General features: G+C 46.2%; 1 protein-coding gene across 1 annotated transcript; it reads left to right on the top strand.

The window, feature by feature from the left end:
• Positions 1 to 271: 271 nt before the first annotated feature.
• Positions 272 to 13,708, top strand: LOC310789181 (extracellular calcium-sensing receptor-like; the record flags this gene model as incomplete). The annotated part of the gene is made up of 6 exons (XM_083650769.1): positions 272 to 504; positions 702 to 999; positions 1,259 to 2,053; positions 4,995 to 5,222; positions 5,356 to 5,479; positions 12,795 to 13,708. 6 exons carry the CDS (start codon positions 272 to 274, stop codon positions 13,706 to 13,708), a joined length of 2,592 nt encoding a protein of 863 aa, XP_083506895.1.
• Positions 13,709 to 17,850: the final 4,142 nt, after the last annotated feature.

The raw sequence follows: 17,850 nt of genomic DNA, 5'->3' as shown, positions 1-17,850 counted from the left end.
TGATGCAAGTTCTGCTCTGCTCCTGTTAGGACGCATCTGCTGCTGCCCTGCAGTTTGTCTCTTAAGGGCCTTATAGACAATCTTTTTTTTTCTTGTGTGATTAATTTGCAGCGATATTGCAGCGTTTATTTTTTTCGCAAAGGGTAGATTTTTCAGAAATTCACTTTCGAAGTGTACGCATCTGTTGCTGTGATTGACAGGTGGGTCAAAATTTGCATCACAATTTTGTGCTGTATATTCACATCACTCTTTGTGTATAACGGTCTTTAGTATGATGTCCACCCAAAGCTGGACAGAGCAGGGTTGGGTCCTTCTGCAACTGCTGCTGGTGGCATCTCTCTCTGGGGCTGAGGAGCCGGTGTGTCGGCAGATAGGAGAGCCGGAGATCCCCCAGCTGTCTAAGAATGGGGACATTATTTTGGGTGGAATCTTCTCTTTCCACAGCAGCTGGAAAGACAGACAGGACACCTACATGTACAGACCACCACCACTGCAGTGCACAAGGTAAATCACACTGTAGCAAGCTGGTGACATAAGTAAGATAGAAGATTAGAAGAGGTGGGTAGATATACAACATGGATTAATACAATTATCATGGTGAGTTGAGTTGTAACACATGTTTGCTCATATAGTTTTCACTTTTAATGTTTCATTTCAAGGACATACTGGCTATAACACCAACTATTTCTGTCTGGGTCAAGTTTGGATTTCCCAGGGTTCCAGGTTGCGCAAGCTATGCTCTTTGCCATTGAGGAGATTAACAACAGCACAGACTTGCTGCCTGGCATCTTTCTGGGCTACAAGATCTATGATTCATGTGGCTCCATTCCAAAGGGAATAAGAGTGGCACTGGCCTTGACTAATAGTAATGAGGATATATCCACAGCCTCCAAGGCACCCTGCACCAGACCAGCCCAAGTGCAGGCCATTATAGGAGAGTCTTACTCCTCTCTTTCCATGGCTATATCCACTGTCATTGGACCTTTTCATATCCCACTGGTGGGTAGTTTTTCTTTTTTACACTTAATGCATAATCATATACTGTAATGGACCTTAGCCACAGTTTGATCTATTTATTTTTTAGTTTCTTCCTCTTAGTGATACTGCAATTATTATACTTCAATTTGTCTGACTGCTCAGAGTTTTAGGCAGTTTTAAGAGCATTACTGCTAATGTGATGTGCGCTATGTTTTCCTGTGTACATTGTTTCATAATTTACATCCTCATCTTGGGAATATAATTTATTTCTACTCCCTAGATCAGCCACTGGGCCACCTGTGCTTGTCTCAGTGACAAAGTCCGGTACCCATCCTTCCTCAGAACAATACCCAGTGACTTCTACCAGAGCAGAGGTCTGGCCCAGTTGGTCAAGCACTTTGGCTGGACTTGGGTCGGGGCAATTAGGAGCAATGATGATTATGGCAACAAAGGCATGGCCATATTCACAGAGACGGCCCAAAAGCTGGGCATCTGTCTAGAGTACTCTGTATCCTTCTTTAGAACAGATCCACCAGAGAAAATACAGATAATAATTGACATTATCAAAGCTTCCACCTCCCATGTGATTGTCGCTTTCCTCTCCTACTCTGATTTGCAAATACTAATACATGAGATGGCCCCCCACAACCTGACTGGGTACCAGTGGGTCGGCAGTGAGGGCTGGATCGTTGATTCCTACACTGTAACTATGCATGAACACTACATCCTGGATGGTGCTATAGGACTGTCCATCCCCAAGGCCCATGTCACAGGCATGAGAGAATTTATGTTGGATGTAAAGTCACTCAATTCATCTAATCATGAATTGTTCACAGAATTCTGGGAGACAATGTTTGATTGTAGGTTCAAGCAGACGAAGGGCTCAGGAGGGAATCAGAGATACTGTACAGGGTCTGAAGATCTGTCTGTGCAGCAAAACAGTTTCACTGATATGTCACTCATGCCCATCTTTAACAATGTCTATAAAGCAGTGTATGCTGTGGCTCACGCTCTACATAGTGTTCTTGGCTGTAAAGAAATATGTGGCAACAAGGTACAGCCAGATCCATTCACGGTGAGTTGAATACTGAAGGCTATGCATCACAGGTGCTTCTCATGGAATGATTTTCTTCTCTTCTGCTTTTTTTTAACAGTATTGTTTAATATATTCTTGCATGTCCATCATTCTGCAGAGCTAATACAAGGTGTGTAATGACGCATTATGTAATAACTGCACATTATGTAATAAAATCACGAAATGTAATAAAATCTCACTTTCAATAGGTAATAACGACGATATGCGCCATATGTAATAGATTGCCTGAACGCAATATGTAATAACGTTTGACGCATTTTGTAATACATTTATTATATATTGCGCAACTTATTACATAGTGCGGGAGTTGCACTTTTTTCAGGTTGAAAATGTAATAAGTGACGCATTATGTAACAAAATTAGAAAATGCTGTTGTCCTTGGGGGGGGGGGGGGGCTCCGATGAGCCAGAGTGTGCGGTTTCTATTCTTTTTATAGATTCTTGTCCGTCACCGGCACCTCGCTGAGATTTCATGGTGTGCATTCTCTCCATTTTTGATAATAAATATATTTGACCATAAAAAGCATTTTAACAACAGAGTGTTGACCCGTGCCAAATAACACAGAATGCTACAGAATGTTACAGAATGCTTTGTCTCTCCAAATGCGTGAGCCAGCAGCCCAAGAAAATGCGTAATATCAGACAATTCATAAACGTCTGCAATCCTCAATTCTTAATGGATTTCTGATGTTTAAATGGCCCTGTAATCTATGGATTGAGGCAGTAAATGCGGCTATGTCAACCATGCTTCTATCACTTGTGGATCAAAGGCCAGAACTGAAATGCAAGTGTCGGGTCTTACAGTCTATGCCCGCTGGTTTACCATAAAGAAAAGTGCCACAGCAAGCTGAGAGATAGATTCAGTTTGTCATCAGCTGAACAACTATATCTAGTGGCTTGACTGGTTTTGACACGAGGACAGAGAAATGCATTCTGGGTTAATTGGCACGGGTTAACATTATTTATTAGCCTACTCCCCCCCCCCCCCCCCCCCCCAATGACAACTTCAGTGCATTTTCTAATTTTGTTACATAATGTGTCACTTATTACATTTCCAACCAGAAAAAAGATCAACCCCTGCATTATGTAATAATTTGCGCAATAATTATGTTTCAATCATGAGAGGCCGGTTGGTAGGATTTAACAAACTTTATTTAGCAATCGGCATGCATGGCAAATGCTTTGGCGCATGACTCCATTGGCCAGTGGCGCTGCTCTTGAGGCAAGAGGAGAGCATCTGCATAGGCTAGGAGATCCCCCAAAAGGAAGATCTGATTACCGGAGGTTAATTGAGATCTGCGGGCACCGGTGGTTGATTGTACTTTTCTGGCCTTCGACCTTTTTTTTTTTGCGACTTACAGCTATTTGCGGCTGGCGCTTCCCAACTCGGTCGGGCCTTCGATCTTGGTACATTAGTTGATTGTACTTTTCTGGCCTTCGACCTTTTTTTTTTGCGACTTACAGCTAGTTGCGGCTGGCGCTTCCCAACTCAGTCGGGCCTTCCATCTTGATACGTTATTAGTTGATCCTTTTCTGGCCTTCGACCTTTTAACGACTTACAGCTATTTGCGGCTGGCGCTTCCCAACTCGGTCGGGCCTTCGATCTTGGTACGTTAGTAGTTGATTGTACTTTTCTGGCCTTCAACCTTTTTTGCGACTTACGGCTATTTGTGGCTGGCGCTTCCCAACTCAGTCGGGCCTTCGATCTTGGTACATTAGTAGTTGATTGTACTTTTCTGGCCTTCGACCTTTAGCGACTTACGGCTATTTGCGGCTGGCGCTACCCAACTCGGTCGGGCCTTCGATCTTGGTACATTAACGTTTAACTTGGCGCTTCCCAGCTTGGCCTGCTTGGCCGCCTTGGCACCTGGCGATTTAGCCTGGCGCTTCCCAGCTTGGCGGCGGCCTGGAGGTCAGTGCGACCAGGAAGAACATGGCGTGGAACATGGCGTCTCACGGCGGCCCCACGGCCTGCATTACCCCGACGACTCCCAGCTCTCGGGGCAGCTTCCTCTTCTGGTCTTCGTCCGCGGCCTCTCGCGCGTCCGCGCCAAGCGGCCTCTCGCTCCGGCTCGCTCGCGCGCGTTCTTGGGCGTCCGCGCACGCGCGGTGCTTCGTCTTCTGCTCTCCTCCCACGGGCCGTCGCAGTGGAGGGCCCCGTGCCGCGGGGGCGCGCGCCGGGCCTTCTCATCGTGGCTACGTTGGCAGCCTGTGGCACGGCCGCTCCGCCGGTGTTGTCAGATGTCTCGGAAGGCAGATACGCTCCGTGGCCGATCCGAAACAGGGTATCGTTGTCTAGGCTGTCGTCGCTGTCCAAGGGCTGCTCTGGCTCGGGATCCGACCTACCCGGAGTGGAGTGGGGAGCGTTGCGAGATCCGCGGGGATTATCCATGGTTAAAGAGGACTTGGGGGTGCTGAATCGGCCTGCAGATGTGGTGCAAAACAACGCAAAACAACGTTTCGGAGGACGGCTTCAGGGGAGATGGACTGCCGTGAAGCTAGCTGCTGCTATGATCGGCCAGAGAGAGAGAGGTGATGTAGAACCCTTGCTATACATATGAGAATTAACTGACGTCATATCTGACGTCATACCAGGACTTTGACTGACCACGTCATACTAGGACTTGACTGACGTCAGGGGGTGATCGGATTATGCATGTGTGGCCTTCTGCTTGAAATATGGTCTGGAGACCTCACAATAAATGTATTACAAAATGAGTCAAACGTTATTACATATTGCGTTCAGGCGATTTATTAAATATTGTGCATATTATTACATAATGCATCGTTATTACATATTGAAAGTGAGATTTTATTACATTTTGCGATTTTATTAATGTGCAGTTATTACATAATGCGTTGTTACAAGGTGGTTTACATTTAATGGAATAAGTAAAGTAATATGATATCTATCTGCTTAGATTTTGCAGCACATAAAAAAGGTTCAGTTCAAGACAAAGGAGAGGGAGAACGTTTACTTTGATGAGAATGGAGACCCAGCAGCAAAGTATGAAATCATAAACTGGCAGCTGGACAAAAATGGCAGTGTGGAGTTTGTGACCGTTGGTCTTTACGACACATCTTTACCTGCCGACAAACAGCTAAATCTGCACACTAAGTCCTTAATTTGGGCACAGAACGCACAACAGGTTAATACCATATGATCACTCATGGAATGGGATTATTGTATCATAATGTCAATTTCATCAGAATTCCAAATGGTGACCTGTAAAGACAACAGCATATCAAAATGTCTCTCATACTGCTTTTTGTTTCATGCAGGTGCCTGTGTCAGTGTGCAGTGAGAGCTGTCCCCCAGGAACCCGTAAGGTCCTCCAGAAAGGAAAGCCAGTCTGCTGCTATGACTGTATACCATGTGCAGAGGGAGAAGTCAGCAACACCACAGGTACTCTAGTCTTATTCAATGGATCAAGTAAATTCAATATCAGTAATCAAATAAATATTAAAATATAATACCAGTATTTTTTTTCTTCAAAGATTTTTGTTTTTAAAGAACAGAACACAAAACAAAACAAACAGGCTCAGACACAGGAAAAGAGAAAAAAGAAAATAGCATACAAAAATCACAAACATTCAATATTGCACGGTATAACACGGTGCTACAACGCCACCTTGGGACTTTCACCAAAATAATTGAGTTTACACTCAGAGGATCACGGTGTGACCACTCTAAAATACAACAGGGGTAGTTTCACCCACACAGGAGGAACCCACAATTAAAAATCAGAGACATGAGGTCAAGATACAAGGGTGAGAATTTATTTTACATAGTAAAATTAAATCAGCAACATCGGAGGTTTTATAATAATATCAGATAAAAAGGAATTAAAATAATACTAATGCCCTGGATATAAAAGGTGCCGCGTCTATGTGCCGACAGGCCGCAGTGCCGACAGGTCGCAATGCCGATAGCCCACAAGCAGAACCAGCTGAGCGAGGCGGCGTGCAGCGTCGGTGGAGCTAACCTCTCCCAGCCCCCACGCCTAACCTAACCTCACCCCATGCCTAAACCTAACCTCCCCCAGACCCCAAAACCTAACCTCTCCCAACCCCACGCCTAAACCTAAGGTCGGCATTGCGGGTGGTCGGCATTGCGGGTGGTCGGCATAGCGGGTGGACCCCATATAAAATTACCATAAAATGACTAAAACCCAACACAAACTTTATATAATCTCAACCTAAGAGGAGCTATGGACCAATTTGAGTTGGAGGCCGCACTAGTGGTAAAAAGGCATGCAACACAATAAATGAAGATAAAACACAGCACGCTTTAAAGGCAATAAAAAGGTAAGTAAAACCCAAAAGAACCACTAAAGTGCTATAATACTCCGATACTAAAATGGCTGAGCCACCTCTAGGCTTTAGCCAATGTTCCGGTTAGGCTAGTCCTTACTAAAAGGCCATTTACACAACCTGGCAAAAGATAAACAATAAAACCATAAAAGCAATAACACTTAAGTGGCTTGCGAATATTTAAATGCAGGCAAAGCAACAGCGGCAATCTCTGCTCTTGGCTGTGCAACACACTGCCCCAAGCGGACACACACACGCCAGGGTTCACACGCTGTTTCTTGGCTGTCAGTGTTGAGTGGATGTACACGCCGTCTCCGAACACGGAAGCCAGGGGAAACACAGCGACGCCGTACGGCAGATCAATAGGCGCACAGGGGCAGGGCAACACCAGGTTGTCATCTACAAGACAGCTAGTATAAGCGAGGGAAAGCACATTCCACAACTATCACAAGCAAGTTCTGCTTGTGATAGTTGCTGCTTCAAAGCGGCAACGATCATCCCCATCCCCAAACAGCAGAAAGTGACCAGCCTAAACGACTGGTGCCCAATAGCCCTCACGCCCATAGCCAGCAAGTGCTTTGAAAAGCTGGTCATATCACAGATCCGCCCCACACTCCCCCCGGACCACGACCCGCTCCAATTTGCATACCGCCCCAACAGGAGCACGGCGGATGCAATAGCACACATACTCCACACTGCCCTCTCACACCTGGAGGGGAAGGACACCTATGTGAAAATGCTGTTCGTGGACTACAGCTCAGCATTCAACACCATAGTACCCTCCAGGCTGGTAAGCAAGCTCAAGGTCCTGGGACTAAACACAGCAATGTGTGACTGGATCCTGGACTTTCTGACAGACCGCCGCCAGGTGGTGATAGTGGGCAACCTCACCTCCTCCCCACTGACCATCAGCATAGGAGCGCCCCAGGGATGCGTCTCCAGCCCCTTCTGGTACGACCTCTACACCCACGACTGCGTGGCGACTCAAATCTCTAACACCATCGTGAAGTTTGCAGACGACACAGCAGTCGTGGGGCTGATCTCCAGGGGCGACGAGACGGCCTACAGAGAGGAGGTGAAGGCCCTAGAACAGTGGTGCCAGGACAAACACCTCTCTCTGAACGTCTCCAAGACCAAGGAGATCATTGTAGACTACAGGAGGGGGGGGGGGGGGGGGGGGGGGCGCACACCCCCCAATCACCATCAACGGCACAGTGGTGGAAAGGGTGGACAGCTTCAAGTACCTGGGAGTCAACATCCACCAGGACCTGACATGGGCCGGTCACACCGCCACTGTTGTCAAAAAGGCCCAACAGCGACTACACGGACTCAGGCGCCTAAAGAAATTTGGGCTAAGGCCAGAAATCCTTAGGGACTTCTACAGAGGCACCATTGAAAGCCTGCTGACTGGCTGCTTCACCACCTGGTATGGGAACTGTACCACCATGGACCGCAGGGCGCTATGAAGAGTGAGGCGCGCGGCCCAGCACGTAACAGGATGTGAGCTGCCAGAACTGCAGGAACTATATAACCAGCGGTGCCTCAGGAGGTCCCTGAAGATCATCAAAGACACAAACCATCCCCACAACAGCCTGTTCTCCCTGTTACCCTCAGGGAGGAGATAGGGTCCCAAAAGCACGCACAAATCGCTTGAGGGACAGTTTCTTCCCGCAGGCCACGAGACTCCTTAACATACACAAATAGTGTAGTAGCTGTACTGGACTGTAGATGCTACCATTATGTATGTCTAATGTTTAATTGTATGTTTAATTAGGTATATGCTATTTGCACCTGTACGTCAAATACGTCGAATTTCACTAGCAAGGACCACACCACAACAATATATAATTTAGAAGTTTAATGAAGATTGAGATGTGTATGTGTCGAAGATTGAAATGTGTATGTGTTGAGGTGCAGGTAAGGGTGCATGGATATGTCGTCCGTTGACATCTGTCTGGTCTGGGAGGAGGAACTGAAGACCGGGCAGAGAGAGACTCAGCGTTGGGGGTTCCGTCTCAGCATGAGCTGCCTGAGCGGATTGCTTCTCAGGCGTGTTTACATCCGAGCTGATTTCAGACCCCTCCAGACAGATCCTGGGAATGACATGGGAGAGACATGCCCTGGATTTGACAATGGGGAATAAGGATGTTAGAATTAGGGGTTGAAGGATGAGTGGATGAAGGATGAGGTAAAAGACCGCGGGTCGGATTCGAACCCGGGTCGGCTGTGCGAAGGGCCGAGCCTTCATGGTATGCGTGCAACCAGGTGAGCTACCAGGATGCACATTGAAGGTAGGGATGGGGGATGAAGGGATGGGTTGAGGGTAGGGATGGGGTATGAGGGGATGAAGGGATGAGGGTTGAGGGTAGGGATGTGGGATAAAGGGATGAGGGTTGAGGGTAGGGATCTGGGATGAGGGTTGAGGGTAGGGATGTGGGATGAAGAGATGAGGGTTGAGGGTAGGGATTTGGGATGAGGGATGAGGGTTGAGGGTAGGGATGTGGGATGAAGGGATGAGCGTTGAGGGTATGGATTTGGGATGAGGGTTGAGGGTAGGGATGTGGGATGAAGGGATGAGGGTTGAGGGTTGAGGGTAGGGATTTGGGATGAAGGTTTTGATTTGATTTGATTTATTTATTTAGACGGGACAATGCAAAATTGATGAACACAATAACCATGGAACAGATAAAAACATCTGGAACATAATAAAAGTGTAAAAATCGCCGGATTTAGCATGAGGCTAGTTTCCATCCGTTGTCCCCGAAACATAAAACACAAAAACAGAATATATAAAACAACAAAACATAGGCATCAAAGTGCTTTACACCCGTAAAACAAGTATACATGTGCAAAACAGCAAAACACAAGCAGCAGTAATACACTCAAAAAACACAACAGTATAACATCTACAGAGAGATTCATTAAAAAAAGAAAAGAAAAAAAAGTTCAGAAGTTGACCTTATTACCTGTGGCCACAAGACTGGTGGCTTTTTAGCCATTCCTTCAGGGATGAGGGTTGAGGGTAGGGATTTGGGATGAGGGTTGAGGGTAGGGATGTGGGATGAAGGGATGAGGGTTGAGGGTAGGGATGTGGGATGAAGGGATGAGGGTAGGGATGTGGGATGAAGGGATGAGGGTTGAGGGTAGGGATTTGGGATTTGGGATGAGGGTTGAGGGTAGGGATTTGGGATGAGGGTTGAGGGTAGGGATGAGGGATGAAGGGTTGAGGGATGAAGGGAGGGTGGGTTGAGAGAACTGAGATGATCTGAGACAAACAGGGCAGGACAGGTTCACCAGGTACATGTATATGTAACCTGCCAGGTAATTGAGGTGTGGTTAGAGGCGTGGTTAGAGAAGTGGTTGAGGCGTGGCCCTGCTCCTGAAAGTTAACATACATTAACTTCCATTTCACTAGCAAGGACCACACCACAACAATATATCGTTTAGAAGTTTAATGAAGATTGAGATGTGTATGTGTCGAAGATTGAAATGTGTATGTGTTGAGGTGCAGGTAAGGGTGCATGGATATGTCGTCCGTTGACATCTGTCTGGTCTGGGAGGAGGAACTGAAGACCGGACAGATAAAAACAGCTCTGCATATAAAACCATAGACAGACAAGAAAATTAAAAACAGAACAGCAAGAACAGCAGCTCAAGCATGAATAAAAACATAGGAAGCAAACCGGTGTGAGAGGGGGTGAGTGATTACAGTGAGTAGGCCAGTTTGAACAAGTGGGTTTTGAGGTGAGATTTGAATGTTATGGTGTCAGACTGTCCAATGTGTGGGGTCAGGAAGTTCAGGTCAGGTCAGGTCAGGTCAGGCCCTGGCTCCTATGGTACTGAGGCAGGAGGTGGGGATGGTCAGGACACCAGCTGAGGAAGAGCGCAGGTAGAGGGATGGTGTGTACTCCTGCAGGAGGTCAGAAAGATAGGTGGGGGCTAGGTTGTGGAGCGCTTTGTAGGTGAGCAGGAGGTTTTTATAGCCAGTGACTTTGGATGAGAATGGGGGTGATTATGGTCTGATGATTTGGTGCAGGAAGTGATCTGGGCAGCTGCATTCTGAATGATCTGAAGTCTGTTGAGCACTTTGGTGGGGAGGCCAGAGAGAACAACATTACAGTATTCGATCCTGGATGTAATATAACAAATGTATGGACCGACTTCTGTGCTGTATTGGGAGTGGGATGGGCGGAGTCTGGAGATGTTGCGGTTGTGAAAGAAAGCAGCCTGGATGATGTTTTTTATGTGACGTGCAAAGGAGAGGGTACTGTCCAGGATGACACTGAAGCTTTTCACTTGGGTGGAGAAGGGAGCAGTGAAACCATCGATGGTGATGTTTGGGGCGGTGGTGTTATGGGTTTTGGGGAGGGTGTTTTTGGAAGTGATGAGCAGGGCCTCGGTTTTACTGCCATTGAGGTTCAGAAAGTTCCTGCTCATACAGCTCCTGATGTCCTGGAGGCAGGCGGTGGGGAGGGTGGTGGTGGGTTTGGTGGAGATGTAGACCTGTGTGTCATCAGCGTAGCAGTGAATGTGGTCACCATGGTGACGGAGGATTGTGCCCAGAGGAAGGAGGTAAATGATGAATAACAGTGGGCCCAGCACTGACCCCTGGGGGACACCCAGTGAGACAGCAGAGCATCTGACCTGTGATTGCCAAGTTGATCAAACTGATGTCTGTTGGTGAGATATGAGGAGAGTGCAGTACCAGTGTTCCCAATGCAACAAGGCATTCCAGGAGTAGTGAGCGGGCGATGGTGTCGAACGTGGCGGTGAGGTCAAGAAGGATGAGGATGGTGAGTAGTCCTGAGTCAGCTACACGGAGGAGGTTGTTGGTGATTCTTACAAGGGCTGTTTCAGTACTGTGCTTTGAATGAAAACCAGACTGAAAGGGTTCATGGAGCTGGTTTGAGTCCAGGTGTGACTGTAGTTGAGCAGCAACCACCCTCTCAAGTGTTTTGCAGATAAATGGAAGGTTGGAGATGGGGCGTAATGTTTTAGGTCGGCTGCATTGACACTGGGTTTTTGCAGCCACTTTGAGAGAGGGGGGTATAGTTCCAGAGGTAAGGGAGGAGTAAATTATTTTTGTGACTATGTGCAGACAGGCTTGGACAAGGGTAGTGCAGAGGAAGGGGGGTGGGGGTGGGGGGGGGGCGCTGACAGGTGGTGGATTTGGATTTCTGATTCTGATTTTGAAGTTGGAGAGGGAGAGGGAGGTGTCGAGGTGATGAGTGGCTGGCCCGTGGTAGCTATCCAGGGTGGGTCACCTGGCGAACTTTTCGACAAGGCCAGCTGGTGATGGATGGTGTTGATTTTGGTGTTGAAAAATTGCAGAAAGGCGGCACAGTGATCAGAGGAGATGTTTGGAGGGAGGGTTCTGGGGGGCTGAAGTAGATGGTTGACTGTCGAGAAGAGGGCTCTAGTGTTGCCTTTACCAGTGCTGATGAGGTTGGAATAGTAGGATGATTTGGCAGTGGAGAGGGCATTCTTGTAGTGATATAGATGATCAGCGTGAAGTTGGGTGTGAACTGAAAGTGCTGTTTTTTTCATATATATTTTGGGGCCTGCGTCAGCATCCGCGGATTTTAAGTTGGCGAAGGTCAGCGGTAAACCAGGGAGCAGAGTGTTTAAAGGTGACTGTTTCAGATTTGAGGGGTTGATGTGTTTTATGTTTCTGAAGGAGATGGTCCGTTGCTCTTTTGCTTTGGGTAGGGGGGCATGAAACTCAAAGAGCACAGGTTTGTGATCGGAGATGGGGAACTCTGCATGTGCGAGATTACAAGGAAACCAGTAACCAGTGCAGCGGATTAAGTCCAGTATGTGACCTCTGTTATGTGTTGGGAAGTTGTGAAAACATGTGTTGTGATACCGAGACAGTCAAGGAGTGAGGTGAGATTATTTGCAAGAATAATGGATGGGTCGACGATATGAATGTTAAAGTCATTACATTACATTACGTCATTTGGCAGATGCTTTTATCCAAAGCGACTTACAATAACACATTCTTGTCAGCAATAGAGCAATCAACTGTGGAGCACAGTCTATGACAACTACAACATCTGAAGGAACAGTGGTACAAGTTTAGTTTAGGTTAGTTTTTTTTTTCTTTTTTTTTTTTCTTTTTTTTAGAAAGAGAGAGAAAGAAGTTAGATCAAGAAGGGCCCAGATGGAGCCTGAAAAGGTGAAAAGTCACCCAGGAGGATGACAGTGGGGAAGATTGCACATATTTATCCCTCACTACGGCCCCTATTCCTTAGCCCCGCCGCTTCACTAAATGTCTATGAGTAATTGACTGACTGAGTGTCCTGACTTTGGCATCTTCTGACCCCGGCCTGCCCTGCTGCCACCGCCGTGGGAAAATAATGGAGCTGCTCAGGAAATATAACATCTGTTTTGATTTTAACTTGTAGATTCCATCACCTGTGAGCGATGCCATCCTGAATTCTGGTCAAATGAGAAAAGAGATGACTGTGAAAAGAAGGACACAGAGTTTCTATCATATGAAGAGATTATGGGGGCACTGCTAACGGCGGCGTCCCTGTTAGGAACTTGCATGACTGCTATGGTGGCTTTCATCTTCTTCAGACACAGGAACAGCCCCATAGTCAAGGCCAACAACTCTGAGCTGAGCTTCCTGCTGCTCTTCTCCCTGTCCCTGTGTTTCCTTTGTTCTCTGACCTTCATCGGCCAGCCCTCTGAGTGGTCCTGCATGCTGCGACACACAGCATTTGGGATCACCTTTGTCCTCTGCATCTCTTGTGTTCTGGGGAAAACTATGGTGGTGTTACTGGCCTTCAGGGCTACACTTCCAGGGAGTAATATCATGAAATGGTTTGGCCCTGCTCAGCAGAGACTCAGTGTTCTGGCTTTCACTCTCATACAAGTCCTGATTTGCATACTTTGGCTAACTATTTCTCCTCCTTTTCCTTTCCAGAATTTTAAACACTTTAAAGACAAAATCATCTTAGAATGTGCATTAGGCTCAGCTGTAGGCTTCTGGGCTGTGTTGGGGTATATAGGAGTCCTGGCTATGTTATGTTTCTTTCTAGCTTTTTTGGCTCGGAACCTGCCTGATAATTTCAATGAAGCCAAATTTATCACCTTCAGCATGCTGATATTCTGTGTGGTCTGGATTACCTTTATCCCTGCGTATGTCAGCTCTCCAGGGAAGTTCAGTGTTGCTGTGGAGATATTTGCAATTCTGGCCTCCAGTTTTGCACTGCTAATCTGTATATTTATTCCAAAATGTTACATAATCTTATTGAAGCCAGAAAAGAATACAAAAAAGAACATGATGGGTAAAATGCCATCAAAATCATCATGACGAGTGAGTATAATAGGCATAGTAGAAGAACAAAAACTTGTTTAAATTTAAAAAAAAAATCACTCATGAATGCATTAGGGTGCTATTATAACTGTGGTTGCTGTCATCATTGATACAATACACTGTGTTGTTTAGGTTTATTTCTCAGACTGGCAAACTAGCTCTTGCAACCTCAATGCCTTTTTTCTTACTCTTCTTCATTTTATTGAAGAACAAAGATCTATCTTAGACTTGAATCAGAATGCCAGTCATTGAGACTGCATAATGACACTAAGGTCGCTTTCACATAAGCTGTTTGGTCTGCTTTAAACGCGCCAGAGTTCGTTCCCTCGGATAGTGCGTTTCGTTTGGGGTGGTGTGAAAGCGCAAACGAACTCTGTGGCGGAACAAACAAACAAACTCTGGTCCGCTTGAAAACGTGGGTCTCAGTTCGCTTCCAAGTGAACCCTGGCACGGTTCGTTTGTTGTGTGAAAGCAAACCGGACTCAACACAAGAGCGCCAGTGCATCTAATGCACTCATGCAGTGCATCATGAGTAGAAGACGGTAGAAGGCAGCAAAACAAACACTGCGTTGTGCACACGTGTACAGTACCTGCGCGCCGCGTGACGTACGTCGTCATACAACAACACAAGTTTCTCAACAGCTGTCTTGCCTTCTCCTTCGGTACGTAGGCTACTCGTCTCATCTGCAGAATGGAATGATCAACAGTTTGCTGCCTCATCTGCTGCTCATATTTGGCACATTCTTGTCAAATATTGATTTGATAGTAACACCAAAGTAAAACCAGAAATCCCAATATCACAGGTGGTTGCTCCATGGTTTGTGTTTCGCGGATTCACTTGTGTTGTTCAGTCAGCCCTCAGCCAGGCAAGAAGCCGGCTGAAGAGGAGAGATTTCCCTTCTCTATTCTGTGTAATAGACGAGTGACTGTTTCGACCACGTGACATTGTTCAGAGAGTTTGGTGCGCTTGACAAATTGCTGTGTGAAAGAGAACCAGACCAAATGAAAATTGCAACAATGCCTCTAAGCATTGGAGGCGAACAATGCTGTGTTCTCCCACGGCGGAGTGGGAGAACCACTCCAATATCACCAAGTTTTCACCAAACTTCACCAAGTTCACCAAGGCACAATGCCTTGGTGAACAATGCATCAATGTTGCAACTTCACCCCCCCGAATCGCACAGAGTCCACCAGCTTATATGTGAAAGCACCGAGTCCACCAGCTTATATGTGAAAGTGACCTAAGACAAATTCCTCATGTAATCTTGCATAGTGTGGCGATAAAAGTGATTCTGATTCTGATACACAGTTTCTACATTCATTCATTCTCAAATTGAAGATTATTTGGGACAATAAATTATTATTGTTTTGTACCATTTCATATGACAAAAACAACTCTGGTGGCCGGTAGTCTCCTGAGGTTTTGACAGTTCAAACCGCTTTGTTTTGAATGTTTATAACAGTCATGCTTTGAGTAGTCTCACTGGCCAGCCTCCCCTCCCTTCCGTGAGAGGAGTCTGGCTGAACGGAAACAGGCTACTGGCATAAGCCCTCCCCTGATCAACAGCTGCTTTCCCATTGGAGGCGTCGATTTCAGACGCTGTCGGATTTCCGCTCCCCGCTTAAGAAGCTCTGTCATTGGCTCCGACCATGTCAATCAGAGTGGCTTCCGCTACCCCCCCTCCCTGTGTGTCGCTGTAAATAGTCCCCTGCCGCCGCAGTGAAAACAACAATGCTAACTAGCTAGCAAGCTAATGGCAGAAACCTACACGCTAGCTCGTTGCTACACGCAGAAAATGCCAAGTTGGATTGTTGGAAACTATTTTCCAAGGGCACTGCCACTAAGCGCCGCTCATCGCAATTCCAGAATGGTGACCAGCGCTGCCAGACTCCTCTCCCGGAAGGGAGGGGAGGCTGGCCAGCGAGCCTATGCCTTGAGCTGTTTAGCCTGGCTTTCAGAGCAGAGCTATGAGCTGCTCCTCTTGGTCCTGCTAATGGGGGGAGGAGACTGCGTGTGCCGGCTACAAGGGCAGGCTTTTACCTAACCCCTAACCCAGATAAAATAAAGCAGATTAACAAGATACAATCTCAGGATAGTGTGAACTGTAGAGTGAACGGATATACACTGTATATGTTTACACTGTATAGGTTCACACTATACCCCAGCAAGCACGGATGGACCAGGACCAATCAGTGAGAGCCCAATAGGCTCCAGATCAAGTCATAACATGACTAGTCAGATATGGCCCAGAATATAACCCTATCTCAACTAACATAAATCATAAATAAAAATACTTTGCCACTGAAATCTCCACGAGGATAAATGGTTGTAATCGAGGTCAAATCACATATTTTTCTTATGCATGTGTCTTTGTTTTCTGTTGTTGAATGACATTTTATTGACAATTTATTTGTCAAATTGTTGTGACCAGACGGTCACACTGTGCTGTAACTGCACAAAGACTTTACTTGACACCCAGTTTTTTAAATATAAAAACACATTTATGCCATAACGTTACATATTCGTGTCTGTCTCGTCATTTACTCTGTGCTGCGGTGTGCAGGGGCAGCAGGTACAGTTAACGTAGGCTAGAGAAGATCAATCTATTTACTGCTGGCTGTACTACTACAGTGGTAAATGAGGGAAACCTCAATGGTCCTTTGAGATTCTAAATAAAGGTTAGATTGAATACCACTTGCATGAATTACGTCTCGTTTTTAAACTGTTCTGACTCTGAGGTTGGATGTGACATACCCTGATGGAGAGAACATGCCAACAGCAGTCCATGTTTTGAATACGGTGTAGTTCAAGGTGCCACCATTTGTCTTATTCATATAACTCAGTTGGTAGTGTTGCTGTGTGTGAGACCTGGGTTCAAGACCTGGTAGGGGTGCTATTTTACATCTTAAAAAGTAGCATTAATTGTTTTTTTCCAATATTTTATTTTCAACTTTTTTTTAAACAAAACATGAACAAGACAAACAAATAGGTTCAGACACACAAAAGAAAAAGAAGAAGAAATCAAGGCTAGGTGGAAACCTAGCATATGGCCGCGCGGTGTGGTGAAGCGTGCACATATGTTTCTCATAGGATGATTGCGGAATGGGATATTATATAGAAGTTATAGAAGTTTAACATTACTTGGCTTGTGAAATGAACCTACCGTTCGTCAATTATAAACGTCATGCAGCTCTCTATTTTCTGTGGAGCAGTGCTGTAGTGGTCACTGGTCAAAAAAGTGGATAAACTAATTTCTGAGGCAGTTTTCTCACATCGTGCTGTTATCTAAAAAAAGGTGGATAAATAAACTTCAGTCGCCCATATAGGCTACGAGACTATGAGGCTAGAACAACTGAAACTGAATCATATATACCTAATATAATTGTATTCTTATCAGCATCATTGTTTATTTTGTGGTTTTATGGCACGTTGGACTTACTAGCTAGCGCAAGAAGCAGACAGAAAGTAAATGCTGGAAGAACGCTGGTCTGCCCGCAATATGCAATTAAGCAGATTGAAAACAACGTTAGCTCAGCAGCTGGAGCTATCTTTATAGTTACCAGCTAACAAGTTAACACGCTGGTTCGCCCGCAATATGCAATAAATTAAGCAGATTGAAAACAACATTAGCTCAGCTGTGGGACGCCAGCGCTGCCTTGGCGCACAAGTGCACAACTTTCTCTAAAGCTTCCAACTTAGTCTATACACGCTCTGTCGTCATTGGAAACAACTGGAAAAGTGAAGAAGCTGGAGCTGTGGAAAATAAGCTCACTGGACACACTCAGTGGCATACACTTACCGTGGTAACAACTTGAAAGCGGAGTACAGCACCATACAGCGGTCACCAGTGGGATGACCAGACCAGGATGGGCCCCAGGTCGGGCACGCAAATTGTATGGACGAGTGGAGATGACAGGGCACCATGGCGCATGCGCGCACACCGGCGAAAAAAACCATAGGCTACATAATATTGTCGACATTCGGTATTACGTCACGCTACCAGTCAGGGATTCCGCTAGCATTTTTCTGGCCGGCCAATTGAGCCGGCGACATTCCAGAATTCCGGCCTTATAGAATATTTACCGGCCCAGTCAAAATGTAGCCTATTGAAAAAAGATAGATGTAACCTAATCATTTC

Source organism: Poromitra crassiceps (genome assembly GCF_964638095.1).
Source record: "Poromitra crassiceps genome assembly, chromosome: 14".
NCBI lineage: Eukaryota > Metazoa > Chordata > Actinopteri > Beryciformes > Melamphaidae > Poromitra > Poromitra crassiceps.
The sequence above is the reverse complement of the archived record's forward strand: the minus strand, read 5'-3'. Positions and strand labels throughout refer to the sequence as shown.